This window comes from Perissodus microlepis, chromosome 19 (assembly GCF_051167445.1).
Source record: "Perissodus microlepis isolate ML-2025 ecotype Zambia chromosome 19, ASM5116744v1, whole genome shotgun sequence".
NCBI lineage: Eukaryota > Metazoa > Chordata > Actinopteri > Cichliformes > Cichlidae > Perissodus > Perissodus microlepis.
The window spans coordinates 18,097,079-18,123,361 of NC_140479.1; the positions used below are offsets into that span (position 1 = coordinate 18,097,079).

Consider the following 26,283-nt stretch of genomic DNA (forward strand, 5'->3'; position numbering starts at 1 on the left):
ACATGTTTTGGATGATTTAAGGATGCAAATGTCAAATAATTGGATAAATAAAATGTAAATGAGTGAAACTGAGCAAACAGCTTAAGTTTACACTGATTCCTCCGAGTGTTCCTGACTTGATAAAGAAACAGCAGATAGATGGCGACGAAATCCTATTTCAAACCCGCTTCTTGAGGCAGTGAAAGCATTCACCCTTCAGCCTGCGATTCCTCGTGCAAAAAAAACATTCAAGGAGTCTTGACACTGAGCCTTTTCACCACTAGATGGAGTGGACAGTAAAACTGGAAAGAATGGCGCGCTCTCCTCTAGTAGAAATCCTGGATGTGGTCCCAGCCTCAGGCTGCACGTACTTTTGAAGCACTGCTGAAGCAGACAGCCAGGTTCCTTGCACGTCATATGGTGAGGCTGGAGCAGAGCCAGCAGGGCCTCGTTTTTGGAGAGAAGGACCCTTATCTTAGTCAGCGTGCGCAGCCAGGGCCCCTTTATCTTCGCGGGGCTGGGAGGCGTATCCTTTCCCCCTCTGCACTCCCCTTCACATACCACTCTGACTCTCTCTCTCACACACACACACACGTACCCTGACTAGTCTACAACCTGCTTCAGACGACGCCCCACAACCCATGAGATTCCCACCCAGCGCGGAACCAAGTCCGCCGTGCGTCTTTTTCGCCCGAGAGGAAGCCATCGGTGTCTTATAATTGCCGGGCCGTGCGCGCAAGCTGCCCTCGGCATCACCTCAGCTATAGCACAAGGGGTGCCATCCAAAAGAAGAAGAGAAGGGGGGAGGAAAGGAAGGGGCGTGAGAGTACTCCGAAAAATAAACAACAGGACACCTCGTTTGGAAGACGTCTGCGGCGGGAAGCAAAAAGGGATCTGTAAACTGAGTAAGTCGTGATTTTCAGTGTGCTGCGGTTGGTGATGTGTTTTCCTGTAGCTGACCTGCTTTTGGTGATTTGTTCAGCGGCTGGTTGTGCAGCGGCGGAACATTTAAGCATCAATCCTGTGCCTCGGACACGAGGGCTGACATAGCGGGACAGAGGGATGAGAGAGGGTGGATGAAATATGCATATCTAACAAAATACTGGCTGTTTTGTAATAGTGAAATTCCTTACTGTGTAAGCACTGTGCAGCTGCATTAATATGCTATGAGGTTACAACTCGGAGGCGCAGCATCCTTCAAGACAGATAAGAGCAAATTGAAAATAGCATTGCTTTGGCTTAAGTCAGCGGCTGAGAGTTACTGAACATCTGCATTATTATGTCATATCATCCTCTATTGCATGCCTAGAGGGCCGCCTTACACTACTGTACTTCCAATGGGGGCGACAGGTGTAACGGGAAGACGTGTTTACGCGGATGCCTTTCATGATCCGTCATGTAATATCGATCTGATGTGCGAAGCAAGAGTCTCTTTATTTGTTGTTGTTGTTGCTTCGATGGTGAATTTCCAGTGGAGCCAGCCAGCCGCGCATGGCCGTCACTGCACGGGTGGAGAGATGCTGACTGGTTACAGACTGGAGGAGAGGACAGTAACAGGGTATTCTGTGTGTGTTGTGATGTGAGCAGTCCCCTCCAACATGGCGCGCATGAGCTGATAAACCTTGGCCATTACATACTCGTGTCTGGAATTTACACCGTGCAGTGGATGAGGCGCTTGGCTTTGTAGTAGCGGCGAATGAAACTCTTAAATAGACGACGTTAGCTCAAATGAATCCAGGCGCAGGCTGCCAGCAGTGGTACAACCTGGCTTCTCCATCCTCCCAGAATATCACGTAGCCCGGGCTTGTGTGTGTTCTTCTGCTTCTATTCCTGTCTGTGAATAGAACAATGTCAGCTGGACCAGCTCCTTAATTTTTGCCCTGATTTTTTTTCTTCTTTTTTTGTAATTACGTTTGATCACAGCATGCATAGGCACAAACGGACAAAGTGTGTGTTTTTGTTTGGTCTTGTGTTCATTGTTGCTCTGCGGGGCTTTTTGACTGTTGTAGAAAACACCTTTGTTGACAAGACCAGCCCTTGCAAGATAGCTGAGAGTTCATAAACATAACGGATCATTATTTCCCTGAAGTAGCACAGCACACTCTTAGGTATGTTCGTCAATAAAAAAGCTTAAGAGACACCTGTTTGATTCTTATAAACGCTGGGGAAAGTGCATCAGGGGGATTGATTTCTGAGGTTACTTCCAGCCAGACATTTTATCCTCTTGCTAGGTCAGCCATCGCCATCAGAGAGATGTTGAAAAGGAGACAAAATTAATTGATTTCAAGTCCCGAGAGCCTGTTTGCTTCACAATGAACATCAGTCTTTATTGTCTAATAGTGTAATTGACTAGTAAATAGAAAATAACGCAAAATGTAATCCTCACCACTAATAAATGTGTAAAAATATAGATATCAATTATGCATTATACCATTTAATATTCTAAGATTTTATTCGTAAGATTTAAGACAATTAATTATCTGGTCAAACATTTAAAAAGAGGTTGGATATTTGGTTTATTAGCAGCACTTCCTGCCTTCTGTTGTTTCATTTCATTTTATAAGCAGTTAAGTCCTAAGGCCCCAGCCAGGCTACATGTGAGTGGAGGGTCTATATCCAGTTGGCTGCTCTGTGTCGTGTCAGCAACTCACAGTGGAGGCGACAGCACTTGTCTTGCCCACCCAAACATTATCTGACATTATGACTTTGGACAGTCACATTTCTGTCTTTGTCTTTTTGAATTCCTGCATACGTGCAGCTTTGTTTGTGCATTTCTGCCAGTCATTTTGCATGTATGAATGGATCAAACAGATGGATTGTTTATGCGTGTGTTGATGACTGTGCCTTGCACTGGCAGGCTTGGTACTGGGATGGGTCTGCGTTCACCAATTTAGTTAGGGGAAATGAGCCTGGTAACTGGAAGGTCATTCATTCCTATTCATGGCCAGTCAGTAAAAAAAAGTTGAGGTGAAATGTGAATGAGTAACACTCTTTACTCTCAACTAACTGCAATCAAAGTGCCTTTCGGGAAGCCAAGAGGCTAATAATAGAAATCCTCATTGAGGCAAGTCATAGTAAGCAGCATCCAAAATACACTTACAGTTATAAAGTCACAATGACATAACCTGTACAAATTAAAGAAGTTATAATCAGCATTTTCAGATTAACATTGGGACACATGACCATTTTAGTGTTATTCATCTGATTGTTTTGCTTTCACCCCTCCCAGATTTTATGTTTTGCTTCATTGTCACCACGTATAGCCAGTGGCAAAATGCAGGTTTTCAAACAAAGCAACTATGATGAACAATTGTACACTACCTGCCCAGTGCCAACCCAAACAGACAGAACTCAGTGAGCAGTTGATGAACATTTAGTAGCTTTAAGTCTTCCCTTAGGAATACCGATGTGAATCAAATGACTCCAAGCTTATCAATTCCTTTTATTATTTTCTGGCACTTAAACATTGCAATAAAGTGGCGTCACACTCTTGGTACTCGACTCATATGCAGCTCTTATACTGTTGTCAGACTCTCAGATAATTCTCAGATAATAAAACAGCTGTTTTGATGCAAAAAATAAAATAAAGTAAAATAAAAAAAACCTGTCTAGACCTGCACAGAAAACCAATAACAAATCAATAACATAAAGACTCAGACCTATAAGCAGAGTCAACACTGGCATTAGTATAATTATAATCTTATCAGGATCCACACTAACTGTTTGTATAAATATCAGTTAATGCAGGTTTCATGAAAATCTTTTGTTTTAGAGCGGTGTATATGAGTAAATAGATCTAATTTAACGTAGAACCCTCGACAACTGTTGGGTTGCAATTTCCTAGAAGTTTTGCCAGAATCCGGTGGTACAGCATTATTACAAGTGGACAGGAGGCCTCTCATGGGTTCACATCCTGCCCTGAGCAAATAGCCCCAGAGTGATGGCTATTGCCAATTACCCTCTCTGACCTTGCTGTCATTAAGAAACCATTTATGCAGTGGTTACAAAATCAGATCTGTAAGCTAGTCGTGGAAAATGAATGTCATACATTCCAAATGTCTTTAAACTTACTGTCCCATTCTGAAAGATGGCATTGTAGGGCAAAAGAGGAAGTGGAAGTGAAAGCTTGCTCAGCAAGCATGCAAAGTGATACGGAGTAACATCTGGGCCGATGATGATGATGTGAGATATTCTTAGATAATGCTTTGCAATCCACCTCGCCCTTTCTGTCTCTGTTTTTTTTTCTCTTTTTCTTAATCTCTGCCTTCTCTTTTCCTCCTGGATAGTCACTTTTTCTTTTTTATGACTATCTCTTATTACAAATCCCCCTCCTTGCTGCTTTGTCATGACAGATAAGGCAAAAGAGGATTTGTTTTTTTCTTTCCAGCGGATAGTGTGTCTTCTGATAAACTGTCATTTTTAGCCACTAAGTCGTTTTAATCTCAGAGGGAAGTGTGCTCAGCAGTATGTGTTTGTACATTTGTATGTGTGTGCCTGTGTGTGTGTGTGCCTACTGCCCAAAACATGTGCACTCCCACATGCTCATATGACTGTCATCAGTGTTGTTGCAGAGATAATATCAAAAGCCCTATTGATAAGCAGTAGATCACCCTTCGTTTTGCTCTGTTGATAACCTCATCTACACATGGCAATATGGTTTAAGGGGAGGAAGTAGGATGAATATTAGTCCTTGTCCCCTTTGTAAATCAAACTTTATTTTGTGAGAAGAGATTGGACAGGCTGATCTTGGACAAACATACTTAGAATAAACAAGTCCTTGAGAGCCTTGAGTAGATATTGGGACCATGCCATAAGGGAAGACACCTATTAGGCCTAATGGTTCCTGCATTAACATAGAAAGGCTGCTCCCGTAATGCAAGTCCATAGGTTTCCGGACATATAGAATTTGCTTATTGACCAACAAGAACACACCAGGATGCAGGAGACAGGCCACTACTGAAATGGGTTTTCTGTAAGCATAAAGACAGTGTTGTCATCAGGTCATGTTACACTGTTTTTGCAAAAAGGCTTAAGAACAAGTCAATAATTGGGATCACTATCCTGTTCTTTACTCATTCTAGCTTAGGTTTTTAATCTTCTGTCCAAAAAGGTTGAGCTTTTGTCCAGAACTCTAAGATTATTCATCCTAGGAACTAGGGCTGTTCGATATAATGATATATATCGGATGACGATATAAAAACGTCTATCGTTTCATTTTACGCTATCGTTTGTTTCGTGGTGTCGCAAAATAAACTGTTTACAGCAATATTTTTTCATCGTTTTGATGGTCACTGTAGTGGCTATATTAATTTCTTAAAGTTCTCTCTTTCTCTTATATTTTATATAACCACACTACAGAGGACAAGCGCCTGTTTTTATGCGTTTTGGTTAGCAACAATGAGGGTAACACCATCCCGTGTCCGCTTGTTTATGTTCCACATAAAGTTTTCACAATAAAGCTCAAGATCCTGTTGAGACTTTTCAAAATAAACTGAATCACGTAAAAGATCAGATTATTTACGGATGAGAAGTTAAAAAAGAGCCGCTAGGTGCTAAAAAATAAACCTTAGACTCAAACGTTAGAACAGGCTTTTCCCCGCAGCACACCGTGTAATAAATACTCACATAGAAAACAGCAGCCTTTACAACTTATGTCTAAAAATTTATATTTTCATGCATCTGTTAAAACACTACATGACGCGCAGCTGGAAACACTTCCCGCAAGTCGAGCTGCCCGCGATTCACAGAATTTACAGAAAATGTTACATTTTTGTGATTTATATCGCTATCAGACGATATAATTCTTATATCGGGATATGAGATTTTGGTCATATCGCACAGCCCTACTAGGAACTGCTGTTCAATAGCAAGACCAGGCCTCAATCACACCTACAAATATTAAATAATGGCTGCTAAGGAGAGATTTTTGTCTGTTAAATATTCTGTAAAAATAGTGAAAAAATACCAGCTAAATTGCTTGTTTTATCCAACTAGCAGTATAAAACAATTTCAGCGATGTTTCAGAAAAGTATAGCATAAAATCCTCAAATGTGAGAAGTTGGAACTTACCAAATATGATTTGAGTTTAAATCACATGGCAAATAATCTTCTGAGTAATTCATTTAGGATGATCGCTGCTTTCATTTTTTAAATTGTGATTATGAACATTTTGATGATCTAAACAGTGATCCAAACGTCAGTCTTCATTATATCCTGTCACACAGGTATCAGTGATATTAAAGATCCAGTGTACTGTGTATAGGGCTGTGCGATATGACCAAAATCTCATATCCCGATATTAAGACATCTATCGTCCGATAACGATATAAATCACAAAAATGTAACATTTTCTGTAAATTCTGTGAATCTCGGGCAGCTCGACTTGCGTGAAGTGTTTCCAGCTGGGCATCACGTACCTGGAGTCCAGTGTTTTAACTGATGCATGAAACTATACACTTTTAGACATAAGTTGTAACGGCTGCCGTTTTCTTTGTGAGTATTTATTACACAGCGTGCTGCGGGGAAAAGCCTGTTCTAAAGTTTGAGTCTAAGGTTTATTTTTTAGCACCTGGCGGCTCTTTTTTGCTTCTCATCCGTAAACACTCTGCATCTTTCACGTGATTCGGTTTATTTTGAAAAGTCTCAACAGGATCTTGAGCTTTATTGTGAAAGGTTTATGCGGAACAAGCGGACACGCGGTGGTTTTACCGTCGTTGTTGCTAACGACAATGCATAAAAACAAACGCTTGTCTGTCTGTAGTGTGGTTATATTAAATGTAAGAGAAAGAGAGAACTTTAAGAAATTAATATAGCCACTAGAGTGACCATCAAAATAATGAAAAAGTATTGCCATAAACAGTTTATTTTGCGACACCACGAAACAAACGATAGCGTAAAATGAAACGATAGACGTTTTTATATCGTCATCCGATATATATCATTATATCGAACAGCCCTAACTGTGTATGTACTATATTTCTACCTTTGACAAGCTAAACCTGCATTCTGACCTCTACAGCTATAATCAAAACACCCGGATCAATCATAAAGTGTCACAGGAGTTGTGGACTCAGCATGCACTCTGTGGATATCTAAACATTAACAAGCAAAGATCAAAACTCATTAGTTTTGCAGCGTAGCATAATGAAGGTCAAGATCGGTCAGATGAGACTAGTTGATGAAGATTCCAGGGAGAAGCAGCACAGGGTAGGGACACTGCCTCTGTTAAAGGTTTTTCATTAGGTATTTGTAGAAGGCAGAACGAGGAAGGAATTGGTGGAAAGAATGTGAGAGTGGAGATTTGTTGCACATTAGGAACTGAGTAGAAGAAATACTGACCTGTCTGTATGCCTAAAAAATGTGGCCATTGTTGAAAAGTGCTTGCAAACCTAGATTTTTTACACATTAGAGTTGGCTGCATCTGAGTATTTCTGTAATTTTCCAAAGCAAAAACTTCATATTGACTTATTGGCCAGCAGTGTGAAGGTTGAGAAAATAAGGCAGGGTTACGCAACACCTTCTCCACTGCCTTACGTTACAAGTGTGAGAATAATTGCATACAAAAAAAGATTGTTCCCATTTTTGTGCCATTATGATTGCTGTGGACTGACGTCAGTCTGTGACAAGTTTTTGGCTACTGATGGAACTTGCTTGCTCAAAGCATATCTTTTTTTCCCCTTCTTTTGGCTTCTCGCTTTAGGGAACAACACAGTGGATCATCTGCCTCCATTTCACCCCATCCATAGCATACTGTCACACAAACTCTGTCTCCTTCACTATGAATCTTCTGTATGATTTTCCTCTTTTCCTCCTCTTTAGCTCCATATTCAGTATCCTATTTCCAGTGTATTCACTGTCTTTCTCTGTGTGTGTCTAAACTATCTAAGCCTTGCCTCAATCTGTCCCTCTCAAATACTCATTTCGAACCATTCTGGCCACTCCCACTGAAAAAACTTACCATCTTCAGCTTCCTGTCATATCCTCAACCTACTCTTAAAACTTCTATTTTTGTGACCTAAATTAAGGTAATCTTTCTTAACTAGCTTAATCTCTTTGTAATGCCATAATACCCATTGTAACTCATTCATGTTTAGTGTTGTGTTGCTTATTTTATGTTTCCTTAACAATTTTCCATTATGGTTGTTGACTTTGAGTGGCATGAATGGCCAATAAATAAACTTCATTAATATTGCTGTTAGACAATACAAAAAAATAACACTTTCCAAACTGGTGAAGGATTTAATAGAAATGTAATTGAATTCATTATTTTTTTCTAACTAGAAGACTGCATGAAGAGCACATGGTCTGCCAAGGCTAATTCACTAATGCACCATTTTAAGCAAGTGAAATTTAGCTGAATTTTTGTTTGCTCATGCTTCACTTCTCTGCCAAGTTTAATGAAAAATTTTCTTTTTCCTAATGTTGCCAACAGACAACTCGTAAAAGTGCTTAGAGCGGTCAATAAGACTAGAAAAGTGATACATAAAAAGCAGTCCATTTTGACCATTTATGTGCAGAAGAAAAGACAAAAGAGTCATAAAGATCACAGGAATACTTTTGATTGGTTGCTCATTTTTTGCTAGAAATCCTGCCACTACATACGTAAAGTCAGGATTCATTCATTCTTGCATGCTGTTGACACTGAAACAAGTAAGACATCAGAACTTTCCCACTTTCCCCCGTCCCAACACATGTGTCTCAGTCTTTGTGTGACTTGCCATTTGCCCTCTCGACATAGATGTTACACAGTAGTTCACTCTCTTTTGTGCTAACAGAGCTGTTATTTATGGCTGGCCTCAAAGGGAAAGGACTTTTGCCCTCTGACTCCTGAATACTAACGTGTGACCTCAGCGGACTTCCTCTAGTTTTTATAGGCACTGCACTGTTTATATTTGGCACAATTTGTATTCTGCCTGAGATAGAAGGATGCAGAGCTGCGTGTGTGTTGGTGGTGGTTGAGAAGTCTTGGTGTGTATATGTGTGTAATGGCCTGGGACAAGTGTGTGGCTGGGGCAGAGAGGCTGGGAGGAGTATTGTTGTCCTTGTGCTCTTTTGGCCTGAAGGAAGGAAGCCGTGGAAGAGGGGAGTAGAGAGAAGGAGAAAGAAGGGCCACTCCGACACAGTCAGTGTGATTGGATTCGAGATCAGTTTCCTTTTCCAGAGTGTTTTAGCGTTTCTTAAATGCAGGGTCTGTGTCATTAACTCAAGAGTCATTTTCACCATCATCCTTTTTTCTGAAGAGGAAACATTTTCTGTTATTTTGTCTGTGTCTGCCATGCTTGTTCTTTCGGAAGCAGCCAGAAATGGCAGTCTCGCTCACATCTGGGATTTCTCCAGATTTGCAGAATAAATCGTATTCTGTTTTCTTATTTTTTTGGCTTGCAGCCGTTTCAGTCACCTTTTCTTTTTTTTCTGGGTTTCTTTTTGTGATTGTGTTTGTGTGTGTGTGTACCCAGGAGTTTCATTATAGCTGCAAAATATAGGTTCTCGCTGTTGTGAATTACAGCCCAAGTTAACAAATGTCTTGTTTATTTGTTGTTTAATTTGCCATTAGTGTCAATACAGCGTAAGAACGAATAGCAAAATTTCTTCTGTCTTTCCTCTTTTTCTGTTTGGTCACTTTCGGCACCAGATGATTGGTGTGATTATCAACATCTCACTTTAGGAGGTTTTTATATTTCATATTTAAAAAAGCAACAACAATCCGATCGCGCACATGGCATAGTAAAGTAGGAGGATGGAGTATAGAGTTAAATTGCCCATGTTCATGGTCATATATGTAAATATTTCAGTGTGGAACATGTCACCCAGTGTGTGCGGGTGGCTCATTGATGTTTGGGGAGCAATTTTTGAACAGCAGCGGGTCTCTGTGGACCACAGAAATAAGCGCTGACAGGATTTAACTATATAAATGATACTTTTTGGCTCAATTAATTGCTGGCTTTGAGTGTTTCAGACAATTTGTTAAGCGCTTTGCTCTCAGACTGCAGGATTACTTGTGGTTCCTAGGGTTTCCAAACTGGGAGGCAGAGCATTGAATTATCAGGCCACCTTCCTATGCAAAAAGCTTTAAGTCTAGATCCAGGAGACAGGCACTATCTACTTCTTAAGATCAGGCTTAAAACCTCCCTTTATGACTAAGCTTATAGTAAGGTGATATAGAAATATCACCAGATTTAACTTTAATTAACTCCACTTATTAACTATCATTTGAAAGTGCTCTTATCCGTCTTTCTCTCTTTGTCAAGGGACCTGATTCTGCCTGGTCCTAATGTGCAGTAGGTGTTCAGTTCAGTATAGGTGCATTAAAGTGTTTACTACCTAATGAAGAGCAGATGCTGCACAAACAAGCTTTAAATAAATTTGTGCATCTGAGTATGTGTGAGCGTAGGAGGCATGTTCAGAATCAGCATGTTGGATTGCCCAACAGGTGTTTGTTTAAGATAATTGGAGGTAATTTGGACTGACACAATCTGCCACCGCTGCTGACAGAGAGCAGACCTATTGCTGTCTGGAGTCAAAGAGTAGCTATTCTCTGTCATCACATATTGGAAATTATCTACAGCAAACATGATTCCTTCTACAAAGGCAACATGTAAACATTTAAAAAGTGGTGTTGTTGTTACAGAAGGTAGAATTAGTTTGATCAGGAAGAGATGAAATGTTTTTTTAATTAGAAGAACCTAATGTTGATTTTATGTATCTTAATAATTAAGTGGAATGAAAATACTTTCTTTACCTTAAAAGGAGATTTATTTATTTTTTATCCTAGAAAGACTTTATGCCAATATAACACCCCCAACAAAGATATACCACTGGGTTATAATTCATTTACATTTATGGGCATTAAAGTGATTACTTTTAGTGCATTATAGTGCAGTTAGAGTATGTAAAGTGACTGCTGGTTCCAGAGGAGCACAATGCTATTAGAAGAGAGGATGCTGTTGCTGTACACTGGCAGTTAATGTGTTCCTGGAAATGCTACAGAAGCGGTGCACTCAATAGGGAATTGGGCTGGTCATTAATGTGTTTCTCAGACTTCTTCTGATATGTACCTACCTTTACATTTTGTCAAAAATGTGGTTTTAGCTTGCTGCTTGTCTCTAAATCCGCCCGTTATGATCCATCCATCGCTTAGTCTTGTCTGAGTGATGTTTTTGATCTCTTGCATTTATCTGTGTCAGGCAAACCAGTCTCTTAGTGACTGTCTCCTTCCCTTGATGTCTTTCTCTGTCATAAATGTAATTACTCTTTTTACTGTGGCAAAGATAGCTGCCTGCTTTCCTTTCTCCCTGTGCGTCAATAATTTATGAGAGAGGCTGTAGGACATAGGCTCCCAGTGTTCCAACAAGGTAGACACAGTTTTCCAATATGTCCTTAAAATTTTATTGGAATATTATTCCAGAGGTTATAAAATCAGGACTAGCACTAACATTTGGTTTTGGACTGTTGCCTTTAAGTCTTGCATGCACAAGATTGTAAGTATTATTCACTGTTGCTGAATGTAGATGTTTAGATGCACCTGCCAGTGACTGGATTATTATCAGTACTTTTTAATATCACCTGATATCATGTCCATCTGACTAAATCTGGATTTTAGATTATTGTTGTATTTACGTTTTCACATTCACAACTTGGTAGTCAGCAAAAAAAAATATCTTTAATTAGAAGCAAAGTTCACACATAATTCTTGTCTTTGTAACTAAAACATGGGCAGAATATCTGTATCACAATTGAGGCCATCCTGTTTTTAGATAAATGCATAATACAACCTTTGTACAACTTTTAAATTAAAATTCATTACACTTACCTATGCAAAGCTAACCTTATTTACAGTGTGCTTTAGCTGAACTGTATCCAGCTAGGACAGCGTGATGGAAACTGATGTAACTATATTGCGTGCTGATGTTTAATATACTAACTGCAAATTAAATGTTTTAAAGCAGCTGTAGCTCTCCGGGCAATCACAGGAAAAGAAAATCACATGGTTCTCTTATTAAGATGGTCAGCTTATGTAGTGCCCATGTGATAAATTTGTTTTCAGTTTCAGTTTTGGACAGTGCAACACTGAAATGGATCAAATGTCAACAAGACGAATGGATGGCAAACAATGTGGAAAAAAATGGTCTAATCGCTCAATAGTAACCTAATTAGTAAACAAGTGGATAATTACAACGAAGCCAATTACAAGGAAGAGCATCAAAAATAAAAAAGTAAACAGGGAAATACAGAAGAACTTAGAGAAGTCTATTAGCAATGCTAATGCTCAGTTAGCTGTTTAGAAATGCTAACTGCCAGCTAATTTCCAAGAGTTAAGTGCAGGCATAAAAATTAAGAGATGTATCACTTCCAGTCTTCAGTTTCCAGCTACTAATTTCACATTTTTTTGTAAAAACTATAAATGACAGCGTATTCAGACAAAAGTAAACTTTTCTTCAATGCTAAATATTATTTTCATAACAACAAAAAAAGATTAAACTTTATAGTGTCCCCAAAATTTGAGTAAGTTGCAGGATGTCCTCTCACTGAAACAACTGAAGTAACTGAAAATAAAGTGCTCCGATACCGGAAAGAGGTGCAAATAACTGTTAACTGTTACTGTACACCAAACAAAAAAACGTTTAACAGATTTACATAACAAAGGCCATTTACTTAAATAATTTTCCAGTATGTTTATAATTTCACCAGATAAAAGGTCAGCCCCTTTCTGTTTTCTTGTCTCCATAATTTTTCCTTGTAACTGCTCTGATCCTTTGGCTTTGAGCTCTGGGAAGCTTTAGCAGCTTTGTTACTTTCTTTAAATTGTCCATGTTCGTCTGGGTGAAGATTACGTGTCTCATTAGGTCTGTTCTAACACTTTTTGCCTTAACTCATAGTGAAGAGCTTTCATTCCAACAACCTGTTAGAATGTGAATGCAACCATTTGCCTGCACCACAGTGTGCATGTTGCATAATCTGACATAGATGAGGCTGACCAGCCGGTCACCAATCAGAGCCAAGAATGCTGAAAATTGACTGATTTCAGTCCCTAGCTGGTCGATCAGCACATTGCTAATAAAAGTCTGTAACTTACACGTACATAGTAAGATTATGTCCAAAAACTGTTATGCATAATTGCTTAATAAAAACAAAAACTACATTTCTGTGTGACTAAAAAGCAGTTGAAATTGCAAAATTTTCTTGGTGATTTGGCACATTTCAGGTGTTCTAAATGTGAAGTTGTGAATGGTGTCTCTATCCTGCATTTTTAACAAATGTATCAAACAGTGGTAATGTGTTCAGTGTATAATTGCTGTCAAGTTCAGCTGCGGGTGGGACCTGCTTCTTGACCTTTTCCACATTAAGATGTTTGGTCCTTTAAAAACGACAGAGGTCAGCTGCTCCTCCCTGGTCAAATTCCACCGATGAAATGATTCAGATGAGTTTCCAGATGTGCACTAATCTAAGGGCCCATCTTCCACTATAACCTGAGGGATGGGAAGGGACAAAGGCTTAGGACAAAAATGCGCTATATAACGACGCCAAAAAAAAAAACTATAAACATAATTAATATGTTTTTTATTTTTGTTCTAAACAAACAATTATAAGCAAAATTAAGATTTGCTTTATTTTTGAGAGTGCAATCTTACCACATTAAGCCATATAAAAGCTGATTTGACTCAGTACATCCACATGTCTGGATCACTGGGGAAAGGCAAAAGTTGGGGGAAAATGTGTCTAGACGGTACAATATGTCTGTGTTTGTGTGTACTTCAGGAGGTGATCAGATGATTGTGGTTCTTACTTTCTCCCCCCCAAGGGTCTCCATGTGATGGTGATGTGGCTCGATGGAAAAACAGAAGAGGGAATGGAAGAGAAGTGAGCTGTTTGATTATATGTGTGTAAATGCACAGGAAAGACAGTAATTGGACATGTTACAGACTGACCTTACATTATGCATGCCTAAGTCTTAGAGGATCAATGGTTGCACACTGAGCATGAAAAAAGATGCTTCTTTATCTTTTTTAGGTCAGCGCTGCTACCCTGCATGCCTTTGTGTGGGAAATAAAAATGCAGCCGCAAAAAAAGGGTGGGATAGGAGGGATGTGAACTGGTGATATGCTGCATTTTTCCACTCACAATCCAACCTTTGTATGTACTAAGCTGAGAAATGATACAATCTGTTACGAGCTGGGATGCTGTTCCTCGTTCCTCATCAACAACAACACAATCAAACAATTTTAGAAATGTTACTGGCCTTGCTGTAGGTTAGGTTGACAGCTGTTTTTGTCATAGCTGTTTTTAAACAGATTGGATTAGATGAGTATAAAGATGATGAGCCCATATATGTTATGGTAAACTTTCATTCTGGTCTAGAGAGAGCACAACATTCTTCTGTTCTCCATCAAACACTTAAGCAACCAGAAACTCTAGTGAGAGTCAGAGAAGTTAATTTCTTCTCTGGAGAGAAAATGGATAATTTGACACCAAGTCATTCAGAACCTGTATTTAATAAGTACGTTAATTCTTGGGCTACTTTGATCACTGTAATGTTTCTAAAGATTCCTGCTATTATAGCAAATTATATCTGTGCAGGGGTGTAATTTTATGTGGCGAAAGAGACATACTTCCCCTTAAGGTTTTATGTGAATCACCTTTTTAAATGTCACCTTTTAAATGTTTTTACATAATAGTAATAATTTAAATTAGAGATGAAAAACCAAAAAATCATTAGTTTGCCCTACGGATGTAATTCTTAATTAGGACTGCAACTTATCATATATTTTTTTAACATTGATTAACCTGCCTGCTGATTTCCTGAATAGTGGATTTTTACAAAAATATTTTAATTTGTCATTTTGTCTAAAACCTAAATGAGACATATTGAGTTTGTCCTCATTTTCCATCATTTATAGAGTCAAATGAAGGTTTACAAAGGACTCTATGCAGTCCTGTGACAAACTGAGTTCATCCCAGGATTTGAGAGCTTGCAGAAACACCTCTAGAGCAGGTAGATCTTGTATATGACTTCATCAGTCTTTTGAATTGTTGTGAAGAAATTTTGGTCTATTCTTCTTTTCAAGTCCTGCATTTCAATTGGGTTGAGGTCTGGACTGGGCCACTGCAGTTTTTTTCAGCCATTCTGTTGTAGATTTGCTGGTGTACATGCAATCATTGTCCTGTTGTACGACCCAGTTTTGGCCAGCCATTAGCTTTTAGATACATTACCTTATATTTGAATCTAGAACACTTTGATATATAAAAGAGTTTATGGTTGAGTAAATAACTGCAAAGTGTGTTAGTCCTGTGGCTGCAAAAAAAGCTCAAATCATCATCCTTCCACTACCGTACCTGACAGTTAGGATGAGATGTTTCTGCTGATATACTGTGTTTAGTGTTCATCAAACACTAAACATTGTTCCAGAAGTCTTGGGGTTTGTTCACAACTTCCATGGACTTTTTAGAGAGGAGAGGCTATTTCCTGGCAACCTTTCCAAACAAGCCAGACATATTCAGTCTATTCCTAATTGTACTGTCATGAACTTAACATCAAGTATCTGAGTTTGTGTTTGCTTTTTTTGTGTGTGTTTTGTTTTTGTTTTTTGCACAGTTTTGTTTTGGGGGTTTTTGTTGTTGTTTTTTGAGGATTGCACAGTCTGACCTTCAGAATTTCTGTATACGTCCACTCCTGGGGAGATTGAGACTTTGTTTGAATACAAACTTAAATAAAACCAGCAAATTGCCAGAACTGTATCATCCATTTACAGTCGCATAAATCAAATCTCGCATTTTTAAAACAGTAGTTTTCTCACCTAGATGTTATATTTAATCTAAGAATTAACAGACTAGTTGTAATTTTTAAATGGAAGATTATATCCCAATACATTAGACATAGTTATAAGAGATATAATTCCCTCTCAGCACAATAATACTTACCAAAATAAAACATATGTGGAGACATTAGCTATTATTGTCACATAACACGTGTTGTCCTTAGAGAGCTGAAAGTAGTCAGGGTTAAATATAGTATATGAATGTATCAACGTCATAATACCCCCCATATGGCACTCACAGTTGTTAGTGAAGGTGTCTATAGCTTGCATACTAAAATCCTTGTACTGAATTCTTGTACCCAGTCGATTCTGTCTTATATAGTCTTTATAAATTAAAATTTTCCAGTCTGGGATCATGAATTTATCACTATGTTTAATTTGCTCTAGAGGTCACGATAAGTGCTGCCTTTTGGATCTGATAATCTCAACTATTTACTACAGAAAAAGGTGGAACTCAGTGCAGGATTTATCACTTTTTCATAGCAATAGCTTTATCCTATCTCCGTTAAGCAACAGTGTGCAGTCTTTTCCCTCTGGCTTTAAGTTTTCATCTGTCCATCCTCCATCCTGAAGCTCTTGTCTGGAACCTATTAAAGCAGGAATCTCCAGCAGAGCCCTCGCTGCACATTAGCATGCCTGCACCAACTTTTCCTGACTGGAAAGAGACTCTGATTTAGTGCCAAACAGAAAGATATTTAACCTCAGTCACTGAGAAATCACTGGAAGGTAAATGACCGGTGAGCAAAAACTGGGGTCACAGAATATTGCTTGATGCTGTGTGTAATGTCTGATGTCGTTGGTCATTATGAGGCGTAACTCTTTCTCCCTTCCCCTCCTCCCTTCTCTCTCTCTCATGCTGCCCCTTAACTTGTCTGTCCTTCATCAGGATGGCTGAGGTGTCACATGAGGAGAGACTCCAGGCCATCGCTGTAAGTTATCTACACACATAGACACATTCTGCTTTCTATTTTCTATTTCATACGCACACTTAGACACACACACACACACAGAGTGTACATCATGCACACTGATGGCTGAAGAAACAACAAATCATTGTTGCTTGTCATGGTCTGACTGCCAGTCTTAATGACTCAACCTTTTAGATCCCATCTCCTTCATCCATTAGAGGACATCAAAAGCTAATATAGTAGCTACAGCTCACTGCCCTTTTCTGTCTGTTCCTCTGTCTCTGTTCATCTTTTATACTTCACAAATGTTTTATTGTCACTTGTTGCCTTTTCTGTTTTAACATCCAGGTGTCTGTTTAGCTAAACTTTGTATATTGCAATCTCTTTTTTATTTTACCTGTGGCAGATATAGGGAAACACATTTATATTACTACATAATATCAGTTTAATGCCAGTACTACATTCCTATCCCTATGGTCAACAAGCTGTATGTATATAAAAAATATATTGGTTGACTACTAAAGATGCCGTATATGCAGCTCTATTTATTTGAAGTTACCAAAATTCCCAAGTTGCCACACTAGTACTGCATAAATAAATATATAGTTCATATTGTTCTTTAACATTATGATATTATTTCTATTTCTAATCTTTGTAATATGCATTTGTGCATTTCCTAGCAATCTTAATGCATGTATATCATAACAGGAGAAAAGGAAGAAGCAGACAGAGATTGAAAACAAGAGGAGACAGCTGGATGATGACCGACGGCAACTCCAGCATCTCAAGGTACACACACACACACACACATTCACGGCCATACACATTTTCCACGTATCCCATAAGAATACTTGGTGGTTGACAAGAATTCACACAAGTATTGGTGTCCACAACACATTGATCTCGTAGTGTGCACAGGGCACTCTCAGTTACCTCCTGCTCACTACTTCATCAGCACGTTTCCCCTGCTTCTCTTGCCGCTGGCCACATGTTTCCAGTTTAACTGTTTTTCCACCTTGTGTAGGCACATATTGAGTTTGTTGGAGTTCTTCCAGGAAAGAAATCCATCCACCTTTTTTTATGTGTATTTGTATATCAAGTATTCTTATTCCATTTGTTGAAGTAAGCAAATGAAATTCAGTTGGTACACAGAGAAGCTTGAGAGCTAGTTGAACCTGAGCAATAGATTTTTTTTGTTTTGCAGTCACAGTAGTCATAGTACTAATTATCTTTGTTGCACATGTTTAAATGTTATTATTTAATACTATCACCTCCCATCTACACTTGTGAATTCCTCCATCTGCTACCAAAAGAGTGCTTGCAGTGCATAAACTGGGATATTTGACCCCAGCATCACATTGCTCATCCTTCGTGAACATGCCAGTTTGGCTTTGTTTGAAATGCACTCGAGCTCTACACTGATAAAACTAATGTACAGTATGTGTCATGTGTACTCCTACATGCCTCTCCCTTAACAGAACTTCTAACAAGCTAACAGAAATACTGCCGGTCAGCCCTCTGCGTGTTTCTGGGATTCATGCTCTTACGTGTGTGAGCAACGTTAGACACCCACACAACATTAAAATCAGCAGTTCCCTTCAAATATATCTGTCCAACATAGTGAGATACTCCCCAACTGCTGCTGTCACGGAATGTTCAGAATGGATAACAGATAATACCAAAAGCTCCTCCACATGCTGTTTATACACACACACACTCATGCATGTAGACACACACTCATTATATCAGAGCCAAGGTTTTTGTCAGCGTATGTGTCAGCGTTATCAAAGCTATTTCAGCCACCGACAATTCAGCAGGTCACAGATAAGAGCAAAGGTTGAGGTGTGTATTTGCCATGTGCACACGAGTATGTGTGTGTGTGTTTCTAAAAGTGACCTGTACTGTTGTCCCTGTGTGCTCCCACTTTTTCTATTTTCCAGGCAAACCATTGTAAGTGTGTATCTGTACATGTCGCGTCCAGTTTTGTGTAGGTTGCTTCATAAAGGAACACAGAAGCTTCAGACAATGCAGTGGGCTTTAGCAGAGGAAACAGATTTTTGTCCCACTCCCACCAACAGGAAACAGCTCTTACACCCACCGCACCCCACTTTCGTCTCACACACACACAGAGGGGAAGTGTAATCATGCTGTCCAGGGTTGTTAGAAGGCTCTTTGTGTGGACCACAGCAAGTATTCTTGACTCAGAGGCAGACCGATGTGGAAATCCTAATGAACGTCTTTGCTTACGCAGTACATTTTTTTAGGCATGTACCCCACCATTAAATCACACCAGTACATGATTAAACACACACACATATATGTACACAGACTTGTTAACACAGTGTGTTAATGTGGTCAGATATGATTACGCTAACAGGAGTAACAGGAGTAAATGTCAACATGTTTTCTTAAAAGGAGAAAAGCAGTTGGCAGAGGTGTGTACAAGTTGTGATTTTTCAAAATAAAACAATTAGCACTCACAGCTAACAGACTTTTACAAAGTTGGGAAAGGAGTAGTTTGTCATTTTCTTATTCATAAAAACATAAATAACACAGCTGCGGCTAGCGAGCATTTAATTTTAAAACCACATCTAAACCTCATTCATTTAATTACCGAGGACATTTGCTTAACCTGTACAAGAGACAAAGGCTAAAAGTACCACATTTAAGCTAAGTCACTTTCGTCATCCTCTTATTATACCACAGACATTAGCTCAAAATGAAAATGAAAGAAAAAGATGTAAATTTGACGAAATGTTTGACGAAAAACATTTATGCTACACAGACCAGAGAAACATTATTCTGACAAAACTGACTTTTGGATAGATGCACAATGTGATTTGAAATAAGCTTCTTCTCTTTCCAGCTGTTCATAACATATCCATGTGTGGATGGATGCTTGTCTGCGTGTGCGTATGTCTGTATCCCAGTTCCGCCCTTTGTCTGCTACGTTAGCAGCTTTTACTCCAAAGAACAATGGAGAGACGTAGCTTCAGCATTCCTAGCTTTTCAACTGTTCACATTGACTGGTATGTGTGTGTGTGTGTGTGTGAGTGCTTCCATATGCAAGAGTGAGCACATTAAAGTGATGTCAGGCACTGGCGTAGTAGGGTGTGGCTCATGAGAGCAAGCAAGATTCAGAGAGTAGTAAGAGGGCAAAGCAGGTTTAGATTCAGTGCCCAAGAGACCATGCAGGACTGTGGAATGAAGAGTGTTGAATTACACAGTGTTAAGTGTGTACTCTAAAGCTCTGCAGCTGGATGTCTGAAGTTGAATTACTCAGTGGAGAGGGTAAGATTTTAAACAGAACAGCAGATAAAAAAAATTTAAACACAGATATAAATTGAGGGAGATACACCCTGACATTTACAACCCTTTTTAGGTTCCTAAAATTTAGGATGGGCAAAGAGGCATATGCTACACGAGAGAGGAAGGGGGAGGTTTTTGTTTTTTTGTAGAAATTCTAGTTGCATCACTGGAGAGGAATTCGCATCAAGCACATGTCCAGATTTTCAGCCTAACTTGTGAAAACAAGAGCTTTTTTTTCTAACACTTTTCCATATGGTCAGGCAGGGTTGTCTTTTGCTGCATGGTCCAACAGCTGCGAGTAAGACACACTGTTATATTTACCTCGGCGCACGCCAAGTATTTGCTTTGATATTAACTCATCCAGAGGATGGAACGTGGATGGGGATTGAAGATAAGAATACTGGCCTGTTTAGAAAATAATAAGGAATAATAGTAGTCACTGTTAGTTTTCTAAGCTTGTTCATAAAGATATTACTTGGAATGAATTAAGCTCTAAGAAATATTTAATCTAGTTTAAGATTAGAGCCACTTCCTTTTTTTATCTCCCAGTGACCTCTCTATATACCCATTCCTTTCTTTAATTTAGTATAATGATATTAAATAAATGTTTGGATTTCCCAGTTTGATACCAGAAGTCCTGATCCACTGGCCGGGTGCCATTTAGTCCACTTGGCAAACTATTTGGCAGCAGTTAAAGTGTTTGACAGAATCCCTGAGTTTCAGCAGTCAGCAGAGAAGTACGAGACTGCCTGGCAAGAAGATGTTGTTGCTTTAGATTAACTAAAGAGTTCATCATTAGTGTCAGAGATGGTGTCACTAATCTCTTGTGTAAGAAAGTACATCGATGTCCAAAGAGAGGCTGACTCTGTGCAGCATGTGGAGAAATTGAGGTGCTTCTAACGTTTTAACCACTCAACTTGTGCATAATGTATGCATAAAGATCTTCCATAAGATCCTTTCAATGTAGCAAGCATGCAAACAAATGCATCAACACCTATGGACACATCAAGTACATACACAGTAAAACTATATTCCTTGTCTTACCATTGCTAGATCCATTTTATAGAACGTAAGTTAAATGGTCTGGATTACCTAGACTTTATCTGTGTTCTTAATATGTATATTATCCTTGCAGTCAAAGGCACTGAGAGAGCGCTGGTTGTTAGATGGAGCTCCAGCAGAGGAGGAGACTCAGAAGCGTCTGCAGGAGGACGAGGTGAAGACCAAACTTTTGGAACAAGTCATCCTCAGGTGAGCATTTTAAATCCCCCATATGTTTAATTTTTGAAGCAGTTTATCCATTGTTATTCTTTTATTTTGAAATTAACCGGTAAATTGCTACAATATTTAAAAAACCAGGAGTAGCAGAAGCAGTGTGATTTAATGGTGTTTTGATTTACACTCAGAGTTTGCTCAAATATAATACAATTTGTGGTCATGAATGATCCACAGATTTTTTGTGTGTGTGTGTGTGTGTTTCCGAGCCAGGCTTGAGCAAGAGATTGAAGAACTTGAGACAGGCGTACCAGCCAATAAGGGTGTGGCCAAAGAAAATGGAGGTAAGTTTGGTGCCCATGGCAACATATTGTATCATCACATGGGAAACCATGGCAATGCAGCCTGAGCGCAAGTGTCACAAAGACAAAGTGTGTTCATAATAACCTCTTGATTTACTCTGTTAAATCGGTTCTCCATGCCGGAGGTCATTTAAACAAAATTTCCTTTCTTTCTTTGTCCTACTGTCTGACCCTGACCACGCTCTTTTCTCATGCACTTCCCTAATCTCTCAACGATGCTTTGGTGCCCTCTATAGGTGAAAATGGAGTAGTGCAGACCTCTGGTCAGACACCCAAGAGAGAGGTGACAGGGATTGAGGCCAAGCTGCTCGGCCCTAGTCCTGACCAGGCTAGTGCAGACAACCCAGTTACTCTAGTGTTCATGGGCTACAAGACCGTGGAGGAGGAACAGGAGACTCGCACGGCCTTAGGAATGGACGGGGTGGATGGCAATGTCAAAGCCGAGTTTGTTGTGATCGAGGATGGGGAGGAGAAAGCGGGCGGAGACGCAGCCACAGAAGAGCAGCCTCCACCTAACGGAAGCATGGCAGAAAAAGAGAAGCCTAATGAAGGTGGGGAGGAGGGCGAGAAGGAAAAGGAGAAGAAACAGACCTGCAAATGCTGCACGGTCATGTGAGGCGTATGTGCGTGCGTATGTGCGCGTGGGTGTGTACACACTTTCACCTTTGCAGGCATGTGTGCCATTGCATGTGTCTGTATTTGCAAATGTGTGTAACTTTTTGTTTTTGTGTGAAAGTGTGTGTATCGGGACTGGGGAAAAAAAACAAAAAGTACAGTTACACAGCCAATATACCAACAATGAGAGCCAATCCAAGCTCCAGCTACAACAAGAACCACAAAGACTCATAAGTACACTTTACTCTATATTCTTTCTCTGATATGTATTTGACTTTTGATTTCTATTGATATTTTTCTATTTTTCTGTCTTGACATTTATATTGTATTCAGTATGTATAACTTTATTATGGGACTGTGTACTGTAAGTTCATTGTTACTATTGTTGGGAAAAAAAGAAAATGTATTAGCTCTCTGGACTGTACTGCTACTCAGTTGGGAAAATCTGGAAACTTTAAATCATTTAAGTAAAAAAAGCAAACTATGAAGGACACAGATACTTAGATATATATATTTCTCTGTTTAGGCCTAACAACTATTTATCGGTCAATTTCATATTGCAATATTGTCTAAGATATTATTTTAAATAGTATTTTAATATATTGATATGAAATTATGTTTTATACAATGTATTTATTGTTTTTGGTTCTCTGTATCATCTTCAACCATTAACTGCATGTAAGCTTGTAAGCACTACCACAGTCGCGTCACACTCATACAAGTGTCTGTGTTTTCTTAGACTCATACGTGCTCATATCTTTAGTCACGCAAGCCTTTCTATCAGTAACAGTAAGTATAATTGGCATTGTTAGAGATATGCACTATGTCGAAAAATACAGCAAGGAGACAAAGATAAATATGATCACTAACTAGGTTGCAAATCACAATAGTTTCGTACTGTATGTGGCACATGTACATTAAGATCACGGCTGTTGTGTTTTTTGAATGCAGCTCTGTTTCTCAAAACGTTGCAGCGCTGTGCAAAATGTAAATAAAACCAATGCAATGATTTGCAAGTCATTAAAACTGTACAGTTATTGAATAATAAACCATAAAAAAGGTTAAAAAAATATGATTGTATTTTTGAAAATGTATTCTCATTTTCAATTTGACTGTAATATACGGTTAAACAGTACATGAGTGGGTATAAAAAGTGCCCATTTCCTTTAGAAGTAAAAGATGGGAAGATGCAGAGGGGTTCACCACTCTGTAAAAGTCTGCATAGTCAAATAGTTCAACAATACAAGGAAAAGTTGAAAGAATGTATTAATCTGTTCACAATTTAAAAGCCATAATTGGTAACATGGAGTGCTTTTTGCACATGGCTTGTTTTATCTGTGAAGGCACCATTAATGCTGAATGATATCTACAGATATTGGAGTACCATATGCTCCCATCTAGACGAGACCTTTTTTAAGGAAGTCCTTGCTTATTTCTGCAAAACACTGCCAATACACATTGTGCACATATAACAATAACATGGGCTTACTACAAAGGAAATGAGTCCCGGTGCTAAAGTGCATCTAGACGTGTCACTCAATTTAAAACATTTGCCGTATTTTGCTAACAAAGCTACGTCAGTTGATCTATTATACATCAAATAAAAGGATACAAATAATTTGATCTCCATTGCATTGTATTTTATTTACTTTTTGAAGAAGTGTTTCAACATTTTTAGAAAAGGCCTGTAAGATGAAATCACTTTATGATTAGATTCATGAGATCATTACACAGTGTTTAGGAAGGCCTAAGTAATTTTCTTCTTACAACAGTAGAATCAATGTATGTCTTAATGAGGTAGCACTGCATGAAGCCTTGCAACTGTTTCAACTTGTCTCTTGTTAGGTCTGTAGCATACACTATCACATTAACATGAATGTAAATCCAGGGGTTAAACTGGGATTCATCCTAGCATAATGAGAGGAGGAGGGCTTGCTCAGCTCACTATAAAAAAAAAGCTTTTTGTTTTTATGTACCAAATAAAATTTGATGAATCAGTCATTTCACTGTGTCTTGGTTGGCTGGTGGTTTCTGTTCTGCTTATACTCCCAGTTTAACCCCTGATTCTTTGTTTGTACACCTGGGCCTAATCGTGCTTGAGTAGATTTACAGAGAAAGAAAAGAGAATGAGGGCATTTAAGTAGATTTTTTGCAAATATTAATTATATCTTTGGACATTATAAAGACTTCAGCTTTATCTGGGTATCCAAGCATTTAGCTTTCTTCCACTATTGCAGATAATTTAAATTCTTGAAGAAAAGCATCTCAGCCACATTTAATTGTAGACAAAATATGCATGTACATTATAGCAATTCAAAGTAAAAAATCAGATGTGTTTGGCAGACATATGCAGTTCTGGATGAGCTTGGTCAGTAAACTGTACTGCCAATGCTTCTCCTTCCCCAGGGTCATCCATGTCACTGAATCACCTAAATGTTATCACCATTATTTCCTTACTATACTGTTTCATTGTCATTGTCAAATCATAGCCACACCTTCTATGCTTGGAGACACGCAGTTTAAAAAAAAAAAATCTCTGAAGTTGGTGCTAATCCAAAATCTTCTCTAAAACTCTTCATCCACCAACTATTGTTCAACCTGTCCCATCTGTCTTACTCAAATTGCTGGTAAGGGGGATTCTACTGTCTCCTGCTTGATGAACAAGAGTCTTTTTCAACCTTCAGTGCCAGATGCATTCTCTCAAGTCCTGCCTATTTTTAACATCAGAGAAATGATCCCTTCTTACATTCCAGAGGGAAGACAACAGGCATGGATAAGTTATAGTCTATGTATAGTTCAAAAATAATTGTACAACTTTATTTCTTATATTGCCTCTCATCCTTTTTTTCTATGGTCTCTTTGCAAGGCAGTATGTTGTATTTGATGTGTGTATTTTTAAAAAACAAAAAAGATTACTACATCTGTGTATTGTCGGTGCCTTTGTCAGGTTCATTTGACTGGACTTGTCTGTCTGATGCCATTTTCAGACCAGGGTTTTTCTTGCTGTGCTCCTGGTTACGATGACCCACTTGGAAACACTGCCTTCTACTATGAAGTGTCACTAGTATATCGAATACTACACTCATTCTTTATTAAGTGATAACTATAAATGAACACAGCTAGGACAATTGATAATATGCAAACTACTGTTAGAGTCTCCAAGAAACTTTGTAACACGTCTTATGAACTTTTTTAAAATTGATGACATCACTTCAACTGACAGATTTAAAGGTTTTTATTTGTTTGGTTTTTTTTGTTGTTTTTTTTAAATTCCAGAAATGCAAGAAACTCTAATCAAAACCAACCTTGATCCGATGTTTAACATTATCTGGGGATGCAAACTTTATACAGAAGACTAACTGATAGCCTATGTATATACAATACATTCACATGTGTATGTCTGTATGCATCTGTATAGATAGAAATGCATAAAATTGGTGAGCTAAAGCTTTGCTTAATAGTGGGTCTCCAGGGCAGCAGCAGAAAAATCAACCTTGTGTCAAACCAATGCCTGTTCATCTATTCTGTGGTCGTCTAAATGTTTAATCTTGAATAAAACTATTGTTTGTTACAGCAGGTCAAATTGAGTGTGTATGTGGTAACCAAATATAAGCTGAACGATGTGTGATTTTGCCATTTGAAGGAGGCACATATGAGTACAGGACACCCTTCTGAGGAGATAAACCATCTATTTATTGTTGGGCTAACTGGGTAGAAAAATCAAGAAACAAAAAGATGAAATTGAACAATCATTAATGAAAAAAAAATATGAAGCAAGAAGAAATAAAGTTAAAGGTGGGATTTAGACAGCTGAAGTAGTCTGAGCATGCGGGATTTTAATTTCGCTGTCTTCTGACGTCATAATTTTGTAGTGTGCACTACACAGAACATGCCACTAGGGAGCATACATCTACTATTTTTTAATTTCGTCATTTTACACTGTTGTAATAAATTCTATTGTGTGTGTGTGTGTGTGTGTGTGTGTGTGTGTGTGTGTGTGTGTGTGTGTGTGAGAGAGAGAGAGAGGGGGGGGGAGAGAAAGAGGGTTAATTAGGGACTCTAGGAAGAGTTGGATGCATTTTA

At 38.8% G+C, this 26,283-nt stretch overlaps 1 protein-coding gene across 2 annotated transcripts; it reads left to right on the plus strand.

Moving 5' to 3' along the window:
• The first annotated feature begins 264 nt into the window (after positions 1–264).
• Positions 265–25,773, plus strand: palm1b (paralemmin 1b). 2 transcript variants are annotated; one of them, XM_084914542.1, is made up of 7 exons: positions 265–884; positions 13,778–13,836; positions 16,678–16,720; positions 17,408–17,488; positions 21,144–21,259; positions 21,497–21,567; positions 21,822–25,773. In XM_084914542.1, the coding sequence occupies exons 2-7, from the start codon at positions 13,790–13,792 to the stop codon at positions 22,199–22,201; spliced, it is 738 nt and encodes a 245-aa protein (XP_084770668.1). In that variant the 5' UTR covers positions 265–884; positions 13,778–13,789; the 3' UTR covers positions 22,202–25,773. The 2 variants fall into 2 exon arrangements, with proteins under 2 accessions (XP_084770668.1, XP_084770669.1); XM_084914543.1 differs by lacking the exon at positions 13,778–13,836 and having other exon boundaries at positions 268–884.
• Positions 25,774–26,283: the final 510 nt, after the last annotated feature.